This window comes from Ursus arctos, unplaced genomic scaffold (genome assembly GCF_023065955.2).
Source record: "Ursus arctos isolate Adak ecotype North America unplaced genomic scaffold, UrsArc2.0 scaffold_7, whole genome shotgun sequence".
Taxonomy (NCBI): Eukaryota; Metazoa; Chordata; class Mammalia; order Carnivora; family Ursidae; genus Ursus; species Ursus arctos.
In genome coordinates, this window is record NW_026623089.1 from 57,408,212 (window position 1) to 57,433,420 (window position 25,209).

Genomic DNA, 25,209 nt, shown 5'->3' on the forward strand with positions numbered 1-25,209 from the left:
AGGCTTTGTCACTGACATATTCAAAGCCCATCTTTGTGAATGAAAAGAAAACAGACTTTTACCTCTCAACAAAGTCTATTTTTTGCAAATAAAATGTGCTTCTACTTCCAGTATTTTCTTTGGGCTATGGATTTTAAAATTCTGCTTTGGAAGTCAAAGTCAATAAATTAATTTTTTGTTCTCTCTGGATTTTTTTGTTCGTTTTCTACTTTCTCTAAGGTGAAGTCTGGCTTTAATTGTGGAAAACTGAAGAATTCAGAAAAAAACATAGAAAAAGTTTAAATGCATTTCACATTCTTATTGTGTGATGCCACAGTGACTGGAGATGGAGTTACCCAGAGAAGTTTGCAACAGATGAATTATCTTTTTGTCTAAGATCCATTCCTTTATTGCTTTGTTTATGACTGTTTTCCAACATAATAGAAATCACCCTTTGCATCTCAGGGTAGCTGTAAAATGATTGATAGAAATTGCCAGTACTTCAGCAATTCTCTGCTCTAAAAATAATGCACTTCAGGATTTGCGATAACACCAGGACATTCCACTCCTCACCCCACATCAAATGCTAAAGCTGGCATTCTGAAACAAAGACAAATCTTCAATCAATTCCACAAAAATATAGTATTCTGAATGTTCTTGTTCTATAATAACATTTTCTTTCTCTTAAACCTCATTTTAAAAATGATGTAGTTGTTGAGTTCAAATGCATCTACAGTTAAAAAATAAAGAAAATGGAGGTAGAGTTCCTAATGAGCTCTGCTATGTCTAACAAGTAAACCTATTTCATTAGCAAAAACTTCAGAGATATATCAGTAAGAAGTTTTACACAAGGTATTTGGTGTTTAATGTCTGTCCTAGAAGCATAAATTTATATAGCTAGATATAAAAATCAAACTATCCCGAAGGCCTTTCTAGCTACTTAAATTCACCTGAAATAGGAATAGAAAGAAATAATTGTTTTTAAGAAATGAGTTTAATGTTTAGTTATTGTGCATATGTGGGAGGTGCCCAGCATTCTTATTTTCTTTTTCTGGCACTCTATGTTTAGAATTTCATGCAAATAATTTCTGGCATCTTGTGAAACATTCAGGGTAATGGGAAAGTGTCACAATAATGGAAATTTTTGCAAACCTTTCCTAATGCTTTTGTGCTATATTTAATCTTAGTAATTCAAAAGATCATTTAGTCATCATCTCCAACATTCTCAATATAACTGCTTCGGATAAAGTCTGGTTAAATGTTTCTCTTCACTTCTTTCACTTATTTTTTACATATTGTATATGTTCATGTAGGACTTTTATTTCCATATCTGACCTCCCCTCTATAATTCTTCAATGTGATTAATACTATGCCTTCTGATAACGTGGCTCAATCTAAAGCAAAAACCACACAAACTTTAATAAGGCCAGCAAAAACGAACCAAAAAACCCTTGCTATATTTTAAATCTCTGCTTTAAATAATAAAATAAATTGGTGATTGTGTATATCATTGCTCTACCGAAGAGGTGAACATTCAAGTCATTTTTAGTGAATACTCTTTATATATTATTTCCTGTGCAAAATTTACTAGGAAAAAAATAGCTTGTGGCAGCTATGATTTTGCCTTTACTTAAACAGAAATTACAGTTTATTAGTTAATTAATCTTCCAAGAATAAACACTGTTTTTCCCTAAATATTTTTTAACTTCTATAGGACTGAGCCAGAACAGTTCTGTAATCTCAAATTAACCACCTTGAGTGAATACAGATTAAACATTCATTGTGTGTGTGTGTGTGTGTGTGTGTGTGTGTGTAGTATTAGTAAAAAAAAAAAAAAAAAAAAAAAACCTTACCAACATATTTGAACAATAACAACTTCTTACTGTGTTGTTAAATTGCACATCTGTGGACTTAAAAAAACAACAACTGATAATTATATCCTTCCCCATTAAAATTTGTACTTTCAGTTCTAGGGGAAACATGACAGTGATGATATACATGCACTTTCTATTGAGATGGGACTGTGCTTGGATTTATTATAGGCCTTAATGGCACATTTATAACTGAATGCTACAAATTCGGTTAAAACTCTAGTGAATTTATGATGAAGGTTTTCAGTGTTTAATCCTTTTCATGCAGATGACCTGATTGTCCTTGAGATGGGTTAAATTGATTAAATTTAAGTGCACAGACATGTGTCTACCTATGTTCATAATCCATGATTTAGGATTTAGACAAAATAATTTACTGGTCCCAGGTATGTTACTAGAGGACTTCATTCATTCAACAAACATTCCTGTTGGTCTAACAGATGCCATGTATTATACTAGGGACTAGATATGATAATTCAAGCAATAAAATAAAATTCTTACACTCATATATTTCACAGTCTATTAAAGAGGTGGTTTGATTAGTACATCTATTAAAACATGGAAAGAAGCGGTAATGAAAACATATAAGCCATTTAATGGGAATCCCAAACAACATGGAACCAACTTTGTCCTGCTGTAGTTCAGCATGGATTTCCTGAGGAAGGAACATTGCCCAGTGTTTGAAATAATAGTAGGAGTTGATCAAGCAGACCAAAGGAGATTGGCAGATGTGATACTGTGATCTATAGTAAGAAATATATATTTGGTATTTGTCCCATTTCTGGTACAGAACTCGTAACTTTTGGAATTTCCCAAATGTTGAGAGTGATAAAAGTGTTTTTGTGATATTAATGAGGTGACATTTGTATCATCCACACACCCCCAGTGGGGGCTGATTGCCAAGATAATCCACCATGTGATTAGAAGGTTGGAACTTGGGAACTTTCAGTCCCATCCTCTGGCCTCCAGGGAGAAAGAGGGACTAGAGGTTAAATCATTTGTCAAAGGCCAATGATTTAATAAATCATGCCTATGTAATGAAGCCTCCCTAAAAACCCAAAAGGACAGGGTTTAGAGAGCTGTCAGGTTGGGACTATTTGGAGATGTGTGGAAAATGGCGCACCTGGAGAAAGTGTGGAAGCTCCTGACCCTCCCCACATAGTTTGCCTTATGCATCTCTTTTGTCTCGCTGTTCTGGGTTATAAAAGTTAAATCTAGTAAGTAAATGTTTCTCTGTGAGCCACTCTAGCAAATTAATCAAACCCAATGAGGAGCTCATGGGAGCTGATTTATAGCCAGTAGGGTTAGAAGGGCCTGCAACTGGCTCTGAAGTGCGGTGGAGGGCAGTCTTATAGGACTGAACCCTTAGCCTTTGGGATCCGATGCTACCTCTGGGTAGGTAGTGTTGGAATTGAATCATAGAACACTCATTTGGTATCCAGAGAATTCCCTGATGGTGTCGGGAAGCCTCCACCATAACGTAAATTCTATTACACACCAATGAACATTAGTTGAATTGGAACTCCATAGTTTTATTTTTCTATATATTTAGGATAGCTGATATTTTTTAAATGTTTTATAATCTGCATAGTGTTGCTTTTAATCAGAATTAAGTGTTCCATCACTGTGTTTTATTTTTATTTTCATCTAAAAATTTTCCTCAATTTGTACCTGTATGTCACTCAAACCTAAAATCAAATCAGTTGGAACTAAAATCTAAAATAATATGTAATCTATAAAAATGCAGATAAAAATATAAAATTCTATATTTCACAAATTTTTCTATTAAGGAGATGTAAGCAAAATTGTATTTTTTTCCTTTAATTGTCAGTGTATCCTTTATTCCCAATGAGTACCACATCTGAAGTCAGAAGTTAACATGAATTGTAATATGCTACAATAATTTGATCTGTTTACTTACAGAAAGCCATATCCTAGAAGATGTCAACAAGTGTATCATAGCGTTGAGAGACCAGGATGCTGATAATTTAGACCGTGCTGCAGGTGCTATCAGAGGACGGGCAGCAAGAGTTGCTCACATTGTCACAGGTGAAATGGACAGTTATGAGCCAGGAGCTTACACTGAAGGTGTGATGAGAAATGTTAACTTGCTTACAAGTACTGGTAAGTTTCAGTCCCCAATAACAGCTGCACTGTTCCTGATACTTGAATCCGTGTAGTTACCAAATATTCATACTCATGGCAAGCAGATCTCTGCCTGTGTTGCTTGTTTTGAAATGGATTGCTCTCCCATCTGATAGGTCCTTGCATCTTGTGGTTATAGGATTTGAAATTTATTTCTACAAGTAAATACTTTCATTGGGAAAAATAAGTCTTTTATAAATATATGTGTTAATATGTGTTATATGAATTACCCACAGGCCTTAGCCACTTCTGAATGTTTATTATGCCAGACTGTTAGGATATATAATTAGGCCAAATGTGATAAGTATGTAATAGTTTCCAAGTCCTCTTTTAGCTCTATCATTGGTATCCCCAGGTTTTTGTTTACATTTCTTAAACAGCAAACTTCTCCTACATTTCCAGAGAAATGCTCTGTGCCTTCTTTCATGGTCTATTTGTAAAACAACATTTTGTTCTTTTACATAATCTTCTTTGATTACTTAAGAAATACAGAATCAGGATTTTGTTTTGGTGGCAGCACCCAGGTTAATATTTTCTAAATAAGCCAGTAAATGCTTACTTTGTATCACTCAATAAAAATGCATTCTTACCTTTAACACTATTGACATTTCTCCATGGAACTTACAGAAGCATTTGAATTCGTATGGATTTAGGAAAAATGAATATAATTTGAAGAAGGGCAATCAATTATTTATCGAAGTAATCATGGCAGAACCTTTTCCTGTGAAAACCCTTGTGCTGTGTGAAATCCTCAGGATGAAGTTTTCTTAGTAATTACCTCCTAACGCTAGGGTGATGGTGCACCCATGATTACTAAAATATTATAAATTCCATACTTAAGTCGTCAGTTTTATCTAGAGAATTGTTCCTTAGGTTATGGATAGGACATATCAAATTTGGACAATAGTAGTGTACATTTTTTTTTAATGAAAGTGGTAGAAGGAATGAGGATGGGTGATTTTGCGGGGACAGGAGAGGGCCGCTTCTTAAAACTAAATGGCTAAGAGAAACATATCAAGAGGTAAAAAAACTTCAGTAGGGACTCGTTCTGAAGAGGTATACCACAAGGTAAGCTGAGCAAGGTTTGTAGAGAATTAATGATTAATATTGCTGTTTTCCTAACATCTTGATACAGAAAATCATTGATGAATCTTGGCGTATAATTTTCTCATGATCTCTTTAAAAATATTTCTAAAATAGTGAAACATTGAGGATATCCTAAGGAAAGATGGGGAGGGTGCATCTGCAACTCTTGGTGTTATATTTGTATAACAACTCAAAAGCCACTGGTGTTACAAATAGGGCACATGGTAGATCTCATGTGGTATGCACGTACCACATCATGAGGTATGGCAATATATTTACTTGCTTAAGGAGATGATTGTGTTATGGGCGTTCTGCATCTCTTCCACAAACTAAATTTGACTGGTCTTTCCTTGTTGGTCAAATCAAGTACGGAGTCGTCTGATTTTTTTTCTCCTTTCTGAAAATGGAATTGTAAGTAAAAGAATGCATCAGGGTTCTCTTTTGAGCCAAATGAAAATTTCCTGCAGGGAACAGAATAGGTCAAGTCTACCAGGATTTTATATATATTTTGCCACTCTCTCAGTTTTGTAATCATATTAGTAATGTCTTGTGAACACTGTTATGGTCACAATATCTTTATGAAGTACCAAGTTTACAGGTTTAGTTTCCATAGGATAGAGTTTTATATCTGCTATGTGCCAAGAAGTGGAAATGAAATTCTAAACTGTCTAGGATGTAAAGTGTGTTGTGGGAACCCTGTTCACAATCAATTCTTACAATCTGAAATAAGAAAATAAAAATAAAGCAAAGTTATTTACACATTTAATTACAAGTTTGTCAATACCTCTATGATTTATAATGACCTTATGCAGTAATTAACCAATATGGCTACAAAATTCATTCATTCAGAAGATAGAGAAGTCCTTTTTCCTCTAATTAGTTGTATGTAACTTTAATTAAAATTCTCCAGGTAAATTATGTCCTGTGCCCCAAATATAATAAATACAGAATAATTCTGGGCTGTTCTGTAAGTCTCATTATTAATGTAACTATATTTATGACTTTCCAATTTTGTCATTTTAGTTTTTCAGATAATTTTTTGGTTTATCTTTGGGGAAGGATCCTCATTTTTCTTTTATATGTCTAATTCCAAACTTTTTTCCAGTTTTTCTTGAAATTTATCAAAAGCATACCTCACTAAAGGGAATTCTGAGCAATAAATTAGATGAAAATGCTAATCAGATCCACTTGATCTTAACCGAAGTTGAGCATTTTACCTCCCATAGAGATATTGCCTATGGAAAATACTTCCAGCTATTCTATCCTCCATAATTAAATAACACAAGACGTTCATCTTTGTTCACATCTGCTCGTAACTTGGACTTATTATTTATAAATAATCATCAAATTAAGTAATTGGAAATGTCATGTTTTGTGTCATGAAGCCTTAATAGTTCACATTTTAGCAAGTGAATGGTCTACGTGGCCTGTTTTTCTTTTCTCTTATACAGTTTTCAGGTCTTGACCCTGCTTCCTGAAAATAACTTAATAAGGAGCTATTGTGAATTGTTTTTATTACTGAGACTTCCTTAACACTGCAGAATTTGCCTTAAAGTACTGTAATCAATGATGAAACCTAAGCCATGCTTATCTAAATCACAGAGTGTTTTTGGAATATTGCACCTTTGATTTTCATCAGATTTTGTGGCTCATTAGCACATTTTCAAGATTTGATGATCTTCGAAGTGTTTTCTCAGCATTAGGAAGTAGAGCTGCCCTGTTACATTTTAGGGATTTGCATTGTTCATAAACCTTAGCAGTTGGTTTTAAGTGAAATGTAGGCAGCATCTGGAATGCTGCATTTCATTCAACAGAGGCATGATTTTGTAATCTCCATGTGATATTCCTTATTCTGCCTAATTTTTCTCTGTTACGAAGCTTCTTCATCTGTCAGGAATTCCTGATAGGGGAGAGGAAATATATTAGCTTTTTTCTGTTAAATAATGAACTTTCTCAATTTTAATATGAAGGCTTAGAAGTTATATTCTTAACGCCAACTTTAGTTCTTTCATATTCAGCTGGGGAGAAACCTAAACAAAGAGGGGATTGATAACAGTATTTTTTGTATGTGATTTATGGACTCTTACCTAATTCAGAAATAAGCAGGCCCCAAAGAATCTGTTGAAAACCACCAAACTCCTCCTGGTTTCAATGTCAGTCAGCCTCATGGACCAAAACAGAGTAGGCACATTCATGAACCTGACCAAGACATCCTGGTGGCATCCACTGCTGGCAGCTCGTAGAAAAGGCAAGTAAAAGGTCATTCAAGTATTTCATCAGGCCCAAACTGGAAAACGTGGACCTAGAATCCTCCCCCTAATAGAATAGAGAAGAGCCATATGGTTGCAAATAATTTTGAGCCAATAAATATTTCCAAAATTTCCTTGTAAATTTTTCTTGTGGTCAATTTAAACAATAGACTTTTAAAATGAATTTTATATAAAAATAATTTAAAAATCTTTAATAGCAGTAATTCCTACCAAGTCCCTTTCATTTAATATTTTTCACATATGAATATCCTACGTTTTGTAGCCAGATTAAAACATGTTTACTTACTTTTCTTATGTTTCATCTCTGGTCTATAACCTTAAATAATTATAGGAGAAAATAGAAAGGTTTTAGTTTTTGCAGTTTTTTCACTCCACAATCCAAAAGAGGTTGAAAATTAGTGGTCCATATACTAGATACGACTCAATATGTTGCAAAAGAATTTTTACGTGTCCAGTAGAGTTTTGACCAATATAATTTTGTTTTAAGAATTAGTTTCTAATTATATATATTTATATATATTTCTAATTTTATATATATATATATATATATATATATATATATATATATATATATATATATATATATTCCAGATTAATGGCTTATCCTGATAAATGGGAAAGTCTAGCAACACCAGGGCAGAGTTTGCCTGGAGCTTGGTGATGTCTTCCTTTGCTTTGAGCCTGGGCCATAGTCTCCTGTGCTCCTTTTCATTATATACCTAGGCTGCTTCATTTAATTTATCTAGCTGAACTTTGTAGGCATTTGAGTTCACCTAAACTTGCATTTCTCTGTGTGTGTGTGTGTGTGTGTGTGTGTGTGTGTGTGTGTGTGTGTTTTCCTGGCGTGGGCCAAAGGCACTTTCTACTCATCTAAGTTGGTAGTTTCACATTTTATTTTCACATTTCATCCATCTTTCAAGAAACAGCTCATACCCCATGCCTTCTAGGAACTTTTTACTCGCTCTGGCAATAGTGAATTCTTTCTGGCTCCATGTACTATAGATTTTAAAGGACTTGCCACCCAGTTGAATCATTCAGACAACTATATGCTGTTGATGAACTCTTCAGATAGACTTACTTGGAAATGACTTTTCCTTCAAGCAGAATGTAAGTTAGAGAAGAAAAGGAAACTTGTTATGTCTTGCATTTCTTTATTTCTCTTTGCTTCTCTTCCAGACCTACCATTGTGTCTTACATGTGCTAGATTAAAACAAAACAAAACAAAACAAAACAAAACAAAACAGCAGAGCGACTCTTGAATTTTATGTATATGCCTGTACTAATTCCATTCCAGGAGTGGAAAATCTTTTCTTCTCTACTTCCCCTTTAAAATTATAATTATTTTCCAACACTTTCTCAAATGCCACAACCTTTGCATAGGAGCTTCTGATTCCCCTTCAGGTAGAAATAATTGCTCCATTATCTGTATTACCGTGGATGAACTTGTCCTCTAGTTAATGCTTATTTTACTTTTCCTTGTATCATAGTCGGTCACTTACACACATGTTCCCCCAACTAGATTATAACAATCTTAAAGGCAGACACCATATTTTATTATTTTTATATTTCCCAGTAGCATTTTACCTGTAGTAGAGGTGCCCAAGTCCCTTTACCAATTTAAAATTTAAAACTCACTACAGTATTATTCTGTGATACATTCTAATAGGGTTAAGCAAGAAAACAAGTTATCATCCCAGTTCAGGAAAAGACAAAAAACAAAACTCAAAAACAGTAAACTATGTCAAAGGCTGGGGCAGAAAAAAGGTCAGGGAAGTGATTAATTACTGTCCAGAGTGAGATATTAGCTACTTCCAGAAAACTTGGGGTCAGATGTTCAAAAGGTCTTTAGCAAGCTTTTGAACAAGAGATCGTGACTTTTATGTATTCTGTTACTTATAAGAACCCTCCTCAAACGGCATCTGGTGAAAGATCCCCCTGAACCTAATTTCACTAATGGTTCTAGCAAATCCGTTTAAGGGGTAGCAACCATGCCTTCAAATCCAGAAACTGTTGCCAGTAAACTTCCTTCCTCTGGTAGCAGTTTGAGACAGGACTCCCAGTTACATACTTTCTTACATTTAGCCTCAGCTCTAATCTGACACTCTTTCACATAGTCAGAGAGCATTAACAGGAAGCTTCTATCTGCAGATCATTTGGCTAACCTGGATAAACAAGCGTCTCCATGTTGGGATGCCAAAATCAGAAGTTAAATGACAGCCCAGCCTTTTTAAAGAAGAGGCAGATCCCATAGCTTCGGAGGTACTCCTGTGGCTCCAGGATTTGGGGATCCTGGGCTAGCATCATGGGTGAAAGAAAGCAGCTACTAGAACTTCTGAGTGGAAAACGTATTTTCTGCCTAAAGAGAACTGGATTTGAATAGGAACCATAACTAGTTAGTGGGCTGAGGATACTTCTTTATCTTGCCATTTTAATTAATTGGAAATATAAGCCTGTCAGGAGAGAAGAAGTGCTATAAAAACTGAAATCTGTATATACCAGGGATGAAAAGGCTTTTTGACCTTTTTGGTAAGGTTAGGTCCTGAGAGAAGTACATGAAATAATCTAAAAGAACCACTGTTGATAATTACGTTATTAATAAAAAAGAATACATTCTGACATGGTAGAAGTTTTATTATCAAAGAGGAAATAATCCACCTGCCGAGTGGGCAGAGCGGTTCTAGAGGTCTCGTACTTCTTTAAGTCTGAAACTCCTACGACCAGGCTTTGATAAATGTTCTCCAGCCAAGGAAGACATTATCTGGAAAGAGAAATAGGTCACACCTTTCTTTCTCATCTTATTTTCACATACATTCAGTAAAGGGACTAATTCAGATTTATTTTATGGGCCTTTATGTGGTAGGGATAAGTAGAACAATAACTTATACGTAAAAGGATTAGGCGTGAAGTTTCAATTTCAGCTCTGGATTCCAAACAGTGGAATCTACGGCTAACTCGAGTAGAAAACAGACAAAGACACAAACACAGGAAGATAGACTACAAGGGATGCTACATATTAGAATCCAGTTAGTCATCCCAAAGAGTCGTCATTTGAGGTGCCCTTCCAGCCCTCTCTGAACATTTAATGCCATTATTGGCATTTCCATAATCACCGAGTTAGGAACACTGCCTTTCGGCATCTTGTTGCCAAACCCAAATTTCAGTGGTTTATAAATTTAAAGACAAGTATAAAATTCTCTATTCCTGATGGATGTATTAAATGAGGTATTATGATAACACTTGAAATCTAAGTATATTCCAGGGTGGATGTGCCTTAGCAGAATATCTGATGTGAATTTGATTCTGCTGCCAAGATAGTGGTAAAGGTAGACGTACAGGAAGCTGTGAAGTCTTGGGAAAAGGTGATGATAAAAAAAAAATTATCCTTCAATGATTTCTTCCTTTACTCTTAAACAACAATGACAAGAAAACCCTAATGGGATTGTATCCTATTATTGTTCAAATGTACAGTGAAACTGTATCAAAATATATGATTTTGTTTTAAATCCAAAGAATGGGGAGTTTGACTTCATTTATTTTAAGATCTACTAAGTACTAAACATTTTTTGTAACAGCATAAACCAGCATCTTCTAAAATTGCAGTGTGTACATAGCCACTGGGAAAGAGTAGTGGCTATTTAAGGCCAGAGGGGTCAGAGGCTCTGGAGTCCTAAGCAGTGTTAGGTCCCTCCCAGCAATCCTGAGAGCTACGGGGATGAATACCTTCACACACCAATAACCTGCTAAACACACCCTTGTCACAGCACAGGAAGCTCTGGGCTAGGCTATTATCTACCAGGTAATCAGTCAATTAAGTCTCTTTATAGGAGAATTACTGTAAAATGTTTTGAGAACTGTAGCATAGTATATGTTTTTTAAAATGTAGACAAATATCTGGCAGGAGTCTCCTTCCTTCTACTCCATCTTGAAAGTCAGATTTATGAAACTAATGAAATAACTAACTCCCGTTAATTGTTACAAATATCTATTTCATGTATGAATAGCCCTCAGTTATAAAGAGAGTTAATTTTACTTTTTTTAGAGATCTTTATATATAGCCTGGAAAGTCTGGTTATGTATTTATGGATGTGAGCTGGTAAAATTTTTATATACTCATCTGTAAAACTAAATTTGCTATTCAAGGTCACTGAGACTAGAAAATAAACTGAGGTGGTATGCCTCTCAGGTTTTCTTTCCTCTGGCTTTGAAGTGAGCATTAACCATGTGAATGTATAAATCAGATTGCATTTCTTTTGGTGTCAAGTAATTGGTGCAGATAGCAGAGCTTAATTGGCAATGGTTTTAGCCATTTCATCTCCAGCCTATCTTTCCCAACTGTCTTTCATATCATTTTTTTCCCTGGGATTCTTTAAATGTCATCCTGGTTGTGTGGGCGTGGTCACAACAGGCATGAGGATGTTGCCACATTTCCAAGGTGATAGTATGTGTAGTGAGTGAAGATTTAAGCCTTTCTAAGCTACATAGCACCTACAGCTGTGGGCAGAAGAAGGCAGTGTTCATTTATATCATTACGCTTTGTGGATATGAAAGCAAATGCTGAAAAATCCTATCATTGTAAAGAGAAAAACAAATTATCAGGCCCACATCTTCAAATGACAGGGTTATCTACAAGCTTCGTTAATAGATGTGACTATTTTCTTCAGTGAAGTCAACAAGTTGTTTATCATGATTGGGTGAGTTAAAGATTATTTCACCTCTTGGCACAAACTATAAATTTGGGAAAAGCTATAAGCATATTCTATATCTCAGGATTTTCAGTGGAGGAAGAAGGGATGATTTGACTGAAGGAAGAATTGGGTATTTTCAATGACAGCACAGTTGGGAGAACAAGACTGGGAGCAGATCAAGTGGAATAAACATTGTTCAGTTGTCCGTTAACCAACTCAGTGAGGATAGAGATAGTTCAAGAAAAAACAAAGAAATTTTATGCAACTGGAAATTCTTTCGCACTGTGTGCCCATGCTGATTTCTGCTGACATATATTTTCATTTCCCAAGTTAAATTTCCAAGCTAATGGTAATTTGCAACTTCCTCTTTCGTCAATTACAAAAGAAAGTATTACTGCTTAACAATCCCACACAGCAGGCTAAAGACCTTGGAACAAGTTTCTTCTGAAATGTATTAGTAACCCAGTGGTATCTTGGAAAATGTAATATATTCTGGTGATCATCCACCATTTACTTTTACTGTCTGCCAAAATCGGTAGCAGTTAAAGTTAAGTGAACAATTTATATTATAAAATTTCTCTGCTGATGTAGGGGTTTTTAAAGGTATCATTTATTATAAACACTGCTGGCAGTATTTCTTTAAGATTCCAGATATTCTAAAGTCTATGTTGATTGTAGGTTACAGTGATCTAAGAAAGGCTATGTGCATTTTTTTTTACCACTTGCCTCAAAATTCCTATGTAACTAGAAAGAGGATTTAAGAATATTGATTAAAAAAAAAAGTAAACATTGAGGGAAGAAGCAGTAAATTAAAATATTGTACTTCTCTTACCATCTCTCCTACTTTATTCTTCCTTCTACCAAGTACTTCTATATGGGAATTGTTGTTTATTATTTGTGTTTATTAACATATTTATCCTGGGGCACCTGGTTGCCTCAGTCAGTTAAGCATCTGCCTTCAGCTCAGGTCATGATCCCAGGGTCTTGGGATTGAGTCAAGCTCCCTGCTCAGCGGGGGAACTCTGCTCCTCTCTCTGCCCCATCCCCTGGTCATGCTCTCTCTTACCCTCTCTCTCACTCTCTCTCTCAAATAAATAAATAAAATCTTAAAACATATATTCATCCTATCTTCACAATTGTAATCAAATAATTTTGAGACCAGGGACTTAAAATATGTTTCCTCCCCCCCCCCCCCGTTTTTTTTTTTAATCTATTTAAAAAGTTAGCAAGAAGGCAGACTGACAAGATATATCTATCCCACCTTAGTTTAACATCCCTTTAAAATAACAGTAAAGGGATGACAGGGAATAAACTCATAGTAACAAATTCATGGGTGTGAGCTCATCAGGAAAAAACTGAACCCAGAAGATAGAAAGTATCTGGAAACATGCAGAGAGAAGAAAGATAGCAGCAAACCCCTCAATCCAGAATATGCACAAACAGAGGTCATCAAAGAGATTAAGGTTCCATCTTGCCTGTTGTTGACTGGCCAGCAACACTGGATTCTGGAAAGCAATGAAGCAATGGCTTCACATTCAGTGAGCAAATTAATTTGAACTCAGAATACTACATTCATCTAATGTGTGGCAAAATGAAAAGCTTTTTGTCTGCATAAGAACCCAGAATATCTAAGTTGCACAAATTCTTTTTGAGAAATGACTTGAAAAGACACTCAAACAAGAGGAAAAAACAGAAATAGTAAGAGATGGAAAACTGAAATTGTGAATCTAACTCAGGAATGTAATGGATAAAATGACAAGATGACAGATCCCTAGTAGGTCTAGAAAGTGATTGATCCAAAATAGAACAGAAAGTCAACAGACTGCAAGAAAAAAAAAAAAAATTCTGAAAGGAGCCTGGAGTACATTCGGACAAACAAAATACTCAGTCAGTCACATGATAAAAAGTAATTCACTATCCTCTCTAAAAGATATTAGTATAGAAATCCCACCCAGCAGGCTTAGAATGTCATGAACCTAAGTACAGAACTTTAAAACTTGAAAACTTTGTCTGATTGTATTGTTATCAGCTTATACTTAACTATTTATATTTAATTATTGTTTATATCTGTCATGTCTTTTGTCATTGTCAAGAAACCAGATTTCTTACATGGTAAATATTATCTTTTATGCCTATTATGAATTTATATCTATATATGTGTGCATAAATGACATATGCACACATATACATACACATGTTTATATCTACTTATAATAACGTAGTATATGTAGATATATTATTTTATCATATCATTTATTATATTTAATATTATCATACCTCTATATGTACAAGTACATATGCTATATTATATGTAAAATAATTATTTTGTGTTTACTAATCATAGTTTAAAATTGAATTATCTTACAGCATGACTGGGGCAACTCTAGGGGTGTCTAAAAGTCTGGTTGGTACTCACTGTTGCCTCTGATAAAAATGACGGACTAGCTAGTAATTTAGAATGTGTTGTTGTTGATGGGTTACTCTTGTTTAACTAGTAACATTGCTCAGCTTGGCTATATGACCAGTGGGACATAAAAAACTCTACTGGAATCTTTGGCCTGAACTCTCCCAAACCCACACTTTCTTGCATATAGCTTGATGGTTCCTAACCCAGAATATGAAGTGCATTCTGTGTGACTAAGAAAGGACTCTGCAGATGTGCCTACAGATCTCCAGGTCTTGATGGTGTGTTGGCACATTCTGTCTCCGGCTTTGTTGTATTCTTGAGTACGTTTTATGTGAGTACATTCTATAGAATTTTCCAAGCTCTTTTAATTATACAACCTTGTGTAATTGTTGCATCATAACTCGTTTATACCCCCCGCAAATGTATTTGAAGATACTAAGAAAAAAACACACACATACACATACAGACACACTCACTCTCACACATCCACTGTAAGCACATGGAATAAGGCAATTAGGTTTTGTTATTACTGCTTTTATTTTTCTTTTTGAAAGTCCTCAGTAAGCTTTCATAATTTGACATTATGCACCCCAAATTGAAGGATCATCCTTTTTTTCCTGAGGTCTTTTCAAGCTCTGAAACCTTAGTGGCTTAACTTTCATTTTATTTAGAATAACTGACTTACACAATATATCTCAATAGTTAATGGACAAGCCTTTCTCATCAGTTCTGACTCAGCTTTTTATGGCTTGTTTCCTCCAGTACTGTGATCTGTCTACCAAATTACCATTTCATTACTCTGCTTCCTTAAAAACTGTATGATAGCAGATTACCCTCTCTATATTAGTTATCTATTGCTGCATAAAAAATTACCCTAAAATTTAGCAAATTAAGACAACAAACATTTACTGTCTCACCATTTCTGAAAGTCAGAAATCCAGAACCAGCTTACCTGGGTGGTTCTGGCTCAGGGGCTCTCATGAGAATGCAGTTAAGCTGTTGGCCAGGGTTGCCCTCATCCAAGTCTCAACCAGGGCTGAAGGATCTGCTTCCAAGCTCATTCACATGGCTGTTGGCAGGAGACTTCGGTTTCCTGCTATGTGGGCCTCTTCATATGCTGCCTGAGTGTTCTCACAATATGGCACCTGGCTTCCCTCAGAGTGAGCAATCCAAACAGGGGAGAGAGTAAGAGAAAGAGCCTAGGATGGAAGCCAACCTTTTTGAATAACCTAATTTCTAAGGTAGTATACCATCCATTTTGCTATATTCAATTTGTTAGAAGGGAGTTACTGAGTTCAATGGGTTACTGAGTTACTTGAAGACAGGGTATAAATATCAGGGATGCAAAGTCATTGGGCCATTTTACAGATTGCTTACCATAACTTCTAAAAGTTTTATGTTCTGGATATGCTCAATTTTCTTCCATGTACCTAAACAGACTATATGTTTTTGAGTGTCTGTATCTCTCAACTCCCCCCTACTGTCTGCTTTAACATCTAATTTGGGAAACTAGCAAAGGACCTGGCATACAGTAGACATTCAATAAATATATGTTAAATAGATGAATAAATAATGAATACACAGCTCACTGAGGACCCATAATAAATTCAATTGATTGACAGAGCAGAATAAGATGGAAAAAGGAATCCTCTCCATGACTAATTCTTGCTAGATGATTTTATAGTCTTAGAGACGTTGGAGACAAGTTCACAAATGTTACTCTAAATGTTACTTTATATGCCATGGTCAGATGAAGAAAGTGTTACATAGAGAATCTGAAAATCCCAAGTTCTATTATTATTATTATTATTATTATTATTATTATTATTATTATTATTGATATGTTAGTCACCATACAGTACATCATTAGCTTTTGATGTACTGTTCCATGATTCATTGTTTGTGTATAACCCCCAGTGCTCCATGCAATACATGCCCTCCTTAATACCCCTCACCGGGCTAGCCCATCCCCCCATCCTCCTCCCCTCTAAAACCCTCAGTTTGTTTCCCGGAGTTTAGGTTTCCCAAAATATAATGTGAAAGTCCCTATAACATTATGGACCCCATCTCCTCAACTGGTAAAAGAGAGATGAACTAGAAGATCTACAGTGTTAATGCACATCACTTAACTTAATATTTTTAAATCTGAGTCATTTATCTTCATTCTGGACTTGATATGCACTGGTAGATTTACTATCTAGCTGATTTCAAATTTTCAAAATCCTACATAAATCCCAATTCTGATAGTTTTATCTTCAAAATTGCTTTCACTTCCCGAAATATTATTTTTATGATACAGGTTTATCAGTGTGTCTTTTCTTCAAATTAACATCATTTTGAAGAGAAAAACATTTTAAAATTCAAATTATAAGTAGCACAAGAAAGAGCAAAGGATATTTTTTGCAAGATCGTTAGCAGCTCAGCCTAACTCTATTTTTGAAACATATTGCTATTACATATGAGTAAGGAATACAATAATATAAGACACATAGCGCATTTTATACCAAAAGGAAAGCAGTGAAAGTCTAAATCATCTGATCCATCTGAGATTGTAGTGAAGGCATTTATTTAAAGAATTTTTTTTCAGAAATAGTAACTCTTTTAGAGAATCAAAAACGGATCAAGAATACCTAATTAATGTGCTGAGTCAATTTAATGACAGTTTAATATTTTTAAATGTGAAAAGCAAGTTAGAACATCTCTGTATACCAGACCTATACAAGTTTTTTTTTTAAATAAGTATTTCACACAACTGTCAGAGCAAAGATATTTGGAGGGACTCTTTAAAGCTTATAAATGATCAAATTAGCTTTTAATAACTTCATTTATCTCTGAGATGCTTCCTGGCAAATGCTGATTTGAACAAACTAGTGATTTCTAACTTTTTATGAAAGCTGCCTGTTATCACACATACTTCTTCGGACCTATCAAGGGCTAATAAACTCTTACTCAAAAGTGTGTACCCGCGGCAATGAGAAGATGCCATTTAGAACTTTATTAAAGGAAGGGCAGGAGGATAGGAGAAGATTATAAAGGTGAATGATGTAAAAGAGGACCTTCATGTTAAGAAGAATGATTAGTTTAAAATGTATGCTAGAATCAAAGCTCAGAAGCTTTTCTTTGTCCTTCTAGGAAAGTACATAGCAGTTTAAAAAGTTCAATATCATTTGATCTTGGATAATCCCATATTTGTAAATCAAGCTTTATAATAATTTTGTTATTTGGTTGTTGTACTTAAATACTTCCCGGGATGTTTGTTCAGTTATCAGCAACATCCATCTCCCACAGGAAAATGGGGAAGACCGCACTTCAAACTGCTGTCCTTCCTGTAACAAAGACATAAGAGATGAGCAAAGAAAGAACCTTCTGCTTGGAGCTTCCCCCTTACACAGGCAGGAGAAGGAATCCCCTATTTCTGGTGTGTCAATAGTGACAAGTACAAAACCATATGATAAAAGGAATGAGAAACTGACCAAGAATTTAGAAAAATAATAATAATAAGGGTTTTCACATATCAGTAGAGTGTTTTAAAAGTCTTTAAAAATGCTGACCATAAAATAAGATGATAATGCTTACATACATTAAATTGAGAGCACAATGGCATATCATTAGATAACTATTAGGAAATTTCTTTAACATCTCTTTGTGCCACAGTGATGCACAAACACTATACCTATCAAGTGCTGAATGGAGAAAAAAATAAATAAGAAAAAATTCCTCCTCTCTTCTAGAAGCATAAATGTGTTGAGGTATAATGAAGAGGAAAGTATAATGCAAAATGCAACAGAGATGTGCACTGTCTTGTTCTTGATGCTGTATAAATCATGATACTCGAATCATAGAAAATTGAGAAAACTACCCTGGAGCTAAATATTTAAGCAGCAACTTATTTATGGGCTCTGTCACATAGTTACAGGAGACCCTTAATCCCTGATCTTCTCAGATAATTATGAGGCTGAATTTGGATATCACCAGCTTTTTTTAATGCATCACTATAGAAAAAGAGTTTAATTAATCAAAATTGTCATCTTTAACCAAAACCCTTCCATGCATTCCATCTCCATCCATAATAATAAAAGAGAAAACATTGGACCAATCCATGAAAGTACGTCCAACTTTTCCTCTTCTGCTCTTGTTTTACCACCTCTTATTTATCAGCATTTATCTATAAACAGCCTATACACTTGTATCCAAGGTTTAAGCAAATAAGTATATAGATATAATATCTTTTCTGCCATTTTGGGGTCAGAATATAATAAAGGATTAAGCTTCTTTTACTTGTATTTTTCAGTCAAAACTTATTTGGCATTTACTTGCTAGGAGTATAGCATTAAGCTCAGTGCTGCAAAGTAGAACATGATCCAAATATTCCAGGTGTTTAACTATGGTTGAATTAAATAGCAGGATTATTTTATGATACAAATTAAGAACACATTAAGGGACCAAATGCATAATATTAAAAAAAATAGATTAGAGAATAATGAAAGTAGTATAAGTTTTGTATGTCAGAGAAGACCACATGGAGGAAATAGGGACAAAAATATGAGGCTCAACATTATTTAAATTAAAGGGGTAAGTACACTCTTGCTGGAAAGAATGTCAAAATAATTGTATTACATTACAATGTAATTAGAGACAGAATTGTACTGAACATAATTTAATTATCTTTTGATTGAGAAGATACTTCAGTTTCTTGTAATGTTTCAAAATCATCCGTAGAGTATTGTGCCCTTAGGGAAAACTGAGTAGAAAATTGAGTATATTTCCATGATAACACAGGGTGTTTATGCTGATGATAAGTTATAGGTAAGACTGGCTAGCTGGTGACACCATTCCCAGTTTTAAAAAGAGTAAGTACATCTTTCCCTATCTCTCCCACTGATGACAACCACAACCTTGGACGTAATACATAAAACAAATCTTAGGCAAACTCTCAAAAGTAATAGCAGACTTGAGAAGAAATCAGAACTTAAAGAATGATCTCATACAACGGTAAGCTCCCTGAATTCTCTTTTTTTCTTCCATATTTCCTGGCTTAGACTCTTGGACAAACTGAATCTGGGAAGTTTGCCCCAGGCACAGACAAGCTCCAAGAAAATCCCTTTTCTCAGGCGAGAGGATAGATATGTGGGAGTGAAGGTATGGGATGAAACTTTGTTAATTTTCTCAGTCCTATGTGAGGCAAGTCCACTCCTAAAGTGATCGTGGCAGTGCTCTTGGAAATTGACCAAGAGAAAAGATAAAATACAAATTAGTAATACCAGGAATGGAAGAGTATTAAAGAGTAATAATAAAATACTACGAACAACTGTGTGCACATAAATTTGATGAACTAGATGAAATGGACCTAGCATCCTTGAAGGATGCAAACATTTAAATGTCATTGAGCAGATCATAACAAGTGCCAAAAAGGATGTGAAGAAATTGGAATCCACATGCACTGTGGGAATGTAAAATGGTGAAGCAACTTTGGAGAACAGTCGGTTTAAAAGCAGTGAAACACATTATTTACCATATGATCCAGCAATTCCATTCCTAAGTACATATCCAAGAGAAATGAAAACATGTCTGTACAAAAACTCATACATGAATACTCATGTCAACATTAATCATAATAGCTCAAAAGTGGAAAACAACCGAAACGTTCACCAGTTAATGAAATGATAAATAAAACATAATATAGGGGGCACTTGGGTGGCTCAGTTGGTTAAGCATCTACCGTTGGCTCAGGTCATGATCCCAGGGTCCTGGGATTGTGCCCTGCATCTGGTTCCCTGCTCAGTGGGGAGTATAGTACCCTTTACATGGGAGAATTATATGGTATGTGGATTATATCTTAATAAAGCTGTTGAAAAAAAGTCAGTGAAGAAGGAAGGGATGTTCTGAGTACTCTGTATCCATTAAAGAAATTGAATTTGTAGTTTAAAACTTCCAACAAATAAAACTCCAGGCCTCGTGAAATCTACCCAACATTTAATTAAGAAATGACATTAATTACATTTCTAGAAAATAAAAAAAAGATGGAGCACTTCCCAAGTCATGTTATTAGGCCAACAATACCCCAACAGTGAAATTAAATAAGGAAATCAGAAAACAAAATTATAGAGCAATATCTCTCATGAACATAGATGCAAAAATCCACAACAACATATTAAGAAATCTAATTCATCAGTATATAGAAAGAATAATAACTGCACGACCAAGTACAGTTTATAGCAGAGATGCAAGGCTAGTTCAACATTTGAAAATCAAACATTGTAATCTGTAATATTAACAGACTAAACAAGGAAAAATCATATGATTATATCAAAGATGAAGTAAAAGTATTCAACAAAGTTCAAATTTAATTCCTGATAAAAATTCGCTTTAATGGAAATAGCGGAGGTGGGGGGGAATCTCCCCTAACCTGATAAAGGGCATCTGCAAAAAACCTACAGCCGACATCATACTTAAGAGTAGAAGAATGAATGCTTTCTTCCTAGCATCAGAAACAAGACAAGGATATTTCCTTCACTACTTTTCTTCGACGTTACCTTGAAAGTCCTAACCTGCACCAACCAGTGCAATAAGGCAAGGGAAAGAAAGAAAAGGTATGTAGATTGGAAAGGAAAAAAAATAAAACTGTTCCTATATGCAGGTAGCGTGATTATGAATGTTAAGACATTAGCACGCACACAAAAAGATCATAGAACTAAAGTTCACTAATGATAAGTGAATGCAACAAGGCCGGAGGAACAAGGTCAATGTACAAAGATCAATGGTATTTTTATATAGTAGCCAAAAACAATTGGAAACCAAAATTATAAAAGAATGCCAATTATCATAACTCTAAAAATGAAGTACTTAGGAATAAATCTAAAGAAATATGTGCTGTATCTGTATGCTGCAAACTACAAAATGCTGATCACAGGAATCAAAGAGGACCTAAGTAAATGGAGCAACATATCACGTTCAATTATTAGCAGACACAATACAGTTACGATAACAGTTCTTCCCAAATTGATTTATACAGTTTTTACAATGCTCGTCAAAAACCCAGCAGACTTTTTCCGAGCTATAGACAAGCTGATTATAAAATGTATATGGGAAAGCAAAGAAACCAGACTAGCCAAAATTATTTGAAAAAGAAGAACAAAGTTGGAGGATCCATCTTACCGGATTTTGAGACTTGCAACAGTGATAAAGAGAGGTATTTGCAAAAGAGTAAGCACATAGGTCAATGGGACAGGTTGGAGAATCCAGAAATCAAGTAATTCTTGACGTAAGTATAAAGACAATTCACTGAAGGAATTCAGCAAATAATGTTGCAGGAACGATTGATGTATGCCTTATATTATTTTAAAATTAACTCAAATTGGATGATAGACTTAAAATATAAAAAATATAAAACAATAAAACTCTTAAAACATAGGAGATAATTTTTATGATGTTGGTTAGGCAATAGGTCCTTAGCTACAACATCAAAACATGATATACAAAAAAAGAATTGATAATTTGAATTTCATCAGAAGTAAAAAAAAAATATTGTCTCTATGAAAGACACTCGAGAGAATGAAATCACAAACCATAGACTGGAAAAGAATTTTTGCATATCATGTAACCTACCAAAAAGATTTACATCTAATATATAAAGAAGTCCCAAAATCCAAAAAGAAAAGAAGATATTTTGTTCTAGTGTGTGTGTGTGTGTGTGTGTGTGTGTGTGCATATGCACACTGCTGCTGCTGTTTTGTTCTGGAGGGTGAGAGAGAAATAGCATTCACAGGGCTTACAGTGTATCAAAGGTAGTTCTGGGTGATCTACTTGCTGTCATATTTAATCCTGTTACCAGGCTTCTAAGCGTGATATTATTTTCATTTTCAAGATAAAAAATCTAAGACTTGGATTTAATCATTTTCCCAGTGTGACCCAGTTAAATGGTGGATCCATGAAATTGTGGCTTTCTGCATAAAACAGACATGGTACCAAAACTGGCAAAAAAACACAGTGGCCAAAGAGTACCTGAAAATGAGTTTCTTACATACTGGGTCTTCAATAATGGACTTAAACAATTGGTTGTTACATTCATTTGTTTAATGCATATGCTACTCGACTGAATTTGCTTTATCATGGCTTTCAGGGCTGTTTGATGATAAGCTCCACATCAGAACTAAACCTGTCCAGTGTATGCTCATGCCTGGACATGGCTGAATATTTGGTAATTCTTTAAAAAGGATATTAGCTGTCTGAGGCTGACTTTTGGTAATTCCATATTGGGGATGATTACCGTCAATTATGCTTTGAATTACACCACACTTTCTGTTGCCGTGCTTTTTCATTCAACAAATGTTTACTGAGTCCTCTTGTATGTCTGGCCCTATCCCGGGTGCTGAGATGCCATTAAGAAAAAAACACATGTCCTCCAAGATCACACAGTTAATTTGGAGAGGAGAGATAATCAGCCTGCAATGACTATCCATACTGATGGGTAGCAAGTCTTAAAGGAATAAGGTGCAGAATGTCTTCCCAGACACATGAAGTATAAAGCTAAATCTAAATCAGCTGAGGAAGTTACCAAAGTGAAGAGGATGGAAACAGAGGAGGGAATTGTCAATGATCGACTTACTCTGAAATACAGACTCCCTACTCAATTACCTCTAACTATATTGTTACAAATGTTTAAAATTCAGCTGACCTATTCTCCACTCAAGTTCAAAGAATTACTGTAATTCAGATTTTCAAAGACCTTTGGACACATTTTTGATATTTCAAGGTAGTTTAGAACAATGTGCTTTATACAACAGAAGGAAGCAGGGCTTGATATCTTTGCAGTGTTGTGTCAGAAGCCAGTGCCACAGTTTCTTTTTGGAGACTGACTACCAAGGGAATTTTTTTTTTTTAATGTTTACAGTATTTTTACTAATGTCATAGAGACTCCCATATAGATAAATGGATGATGATTTTTCCTCGCTATTCACGTTTTTTACACCTCTTACTTTTCTTTTGATTCCTCTTCTCTCTTTTCTCAATTGCATAGCAAAACAAAACAAAAGCTTCCTGAAATATTCCTTTAAAGCCAATTTTCATCTCCCGAGATTTATCTTCAGTGATTCTTTTCCCTTGTTATAGAAACTATCTCTAGGTTGACTCATCTCCAGTTCCTCCTCCCTGATCCCCCCCCCCTTTTTTTCCTGTATCAATCTCTAAAATCCAGAGGAAAACAAAGTGAAACAAATAGGATATTTTACTCTTGCTTGGTTGCTCCCCTAGCAGGATGAGTGGGCAAACTGACCGGCTGTCTGTCCTAATTTATGTGGATAACTTTGCTTCCATGTTCATTTCTTCTTGGTAGAAAAAACATCACACCAGCTCATTGTTGCAGTTCTCCCTCAGGCAAAAGCTACCACTTGATTCTCTGGGTATGAAAAAGACCAAAACAAGACAACAATATTTTATTTTTGTGCATATCAACAGATGTCTGCTTCATCACAGTGAATTGTGCAACCAACAGGCTAAGGAAGACTTGTGAATATAGTATATTAAAAATATATATTTGAACTTATGAATTTGCAATTGTACCCATTTTTGTGAGCCCTAAGACAGTCACTAGTTTTATAATAGAAATGAATCTGATACCATAGCAATGACAATTAAGAAAGTACCAAATAATATCTGTCCTGGACCTTAAAATAGAACTTTTTCCAACCATTAAAAATACTTTTATTAAGGAATTTTTATTGATGCCAAGAAATCTATTTTTTTAAGATTGTATTTATTTATTTGAGAAAGAGAGAACACGAGCACATACAGCCATGCGCAAGCCTGGGGGAGGGGCAGAGGGAGAGGGAGAGGGAGAATCTAGAACAGACTCCACACTAAGTACGGAGCCCCACGCAGAGGCTGGATCACAGGATCCTGAGATCCTGATCTGAGCCGAAACCAAGAGTTGGAAGCTCAACTGCCTGAACAACCCAGGTGCCCCGAGTATATTATTGAGGGACATAAATTAAGATACAAATATACAGATGCATACACAATAATTTTTTAAGACTGTAACTGGCTTTTTAAAAAATCAATATTTATTCATAATGAAATACACAAAAGGATTATATAATAATAATAAAATAAGCACCAATTTACCTATGGCTCAGCTTAAGAAATAGAACTTTCTCCATACTATAAATCCCTGTGCTTCTGTACCAAATGCTCTTCCTACTGCACCATCCCCTCTCCCAAGCAAACACTGAGGGTTTTTTTGTTGTTGTTAGTGTTTCTTTGCTTTAAAAGGTTTTGCCAGATATGAACATAGCCCATAGCAACATATTGTTTAGCTAATATATTTTTGAGATTTATTTTTTTTAAAGATTTTATTTATTTATTTGAGAGAAAGAGAGCACAGAAGGAGGGAGAAGCAGACCCCGCTGAGCAGGAAGCCTGACATGGAACTCGATCCCAAGACCCTGGGATCATGGCCTGAGCCGAAGGCAGACATTTAACCGACTGAGCCACCCAGGCACCCCTATTTTTGAGATTTCTAAAAGAGGGTCATACTACAAACATCTTTATGTGACTGACCTTTTATTTATAAACTCATCCCCATCTTTACAGTTGTAACAACTCCATGGAAACTTGAGAGTGAGATTCTCTTCTGTTTCAATTAGGGGAATTTCATGACAGACTGCTTGGCCACATTGAATGATACATTTTGTTACACAGTCCTTTTCATTCCAAAGTATACACTGTTATCAGGCAAATGGGTTTGGGTGAGTTAAAGTCCCCATTGCAAT

General features: G+C 35.1%; 1 protein-coding gene across 9 annotated transcripts in view; it reads left to right on the forward strand.

Moving 5' to 3' along the window:
* The window catches only part of CTNNA3 (catenin alpha 3), a 1,640,794-nt gene that overhangs the window by 1,228,846 nt on the left and 386,739 nt on the right, over nt 1-25,209 (forward strand). For all 9 annotated transcript variants that reach the window (XM_026504310.4, XM_048218672.2, XM_048218673.2 and 6 more), the window contains one exon: nt 3,774-3,974. In XM_026504310.4, coding sequence (XP_026360095.1) covers nt 3,774-3,974 — 201 coding nt within the window. The remainder of the gene's footprint in view (nt 1-3,773; nt 3,975-25,209) is intronic.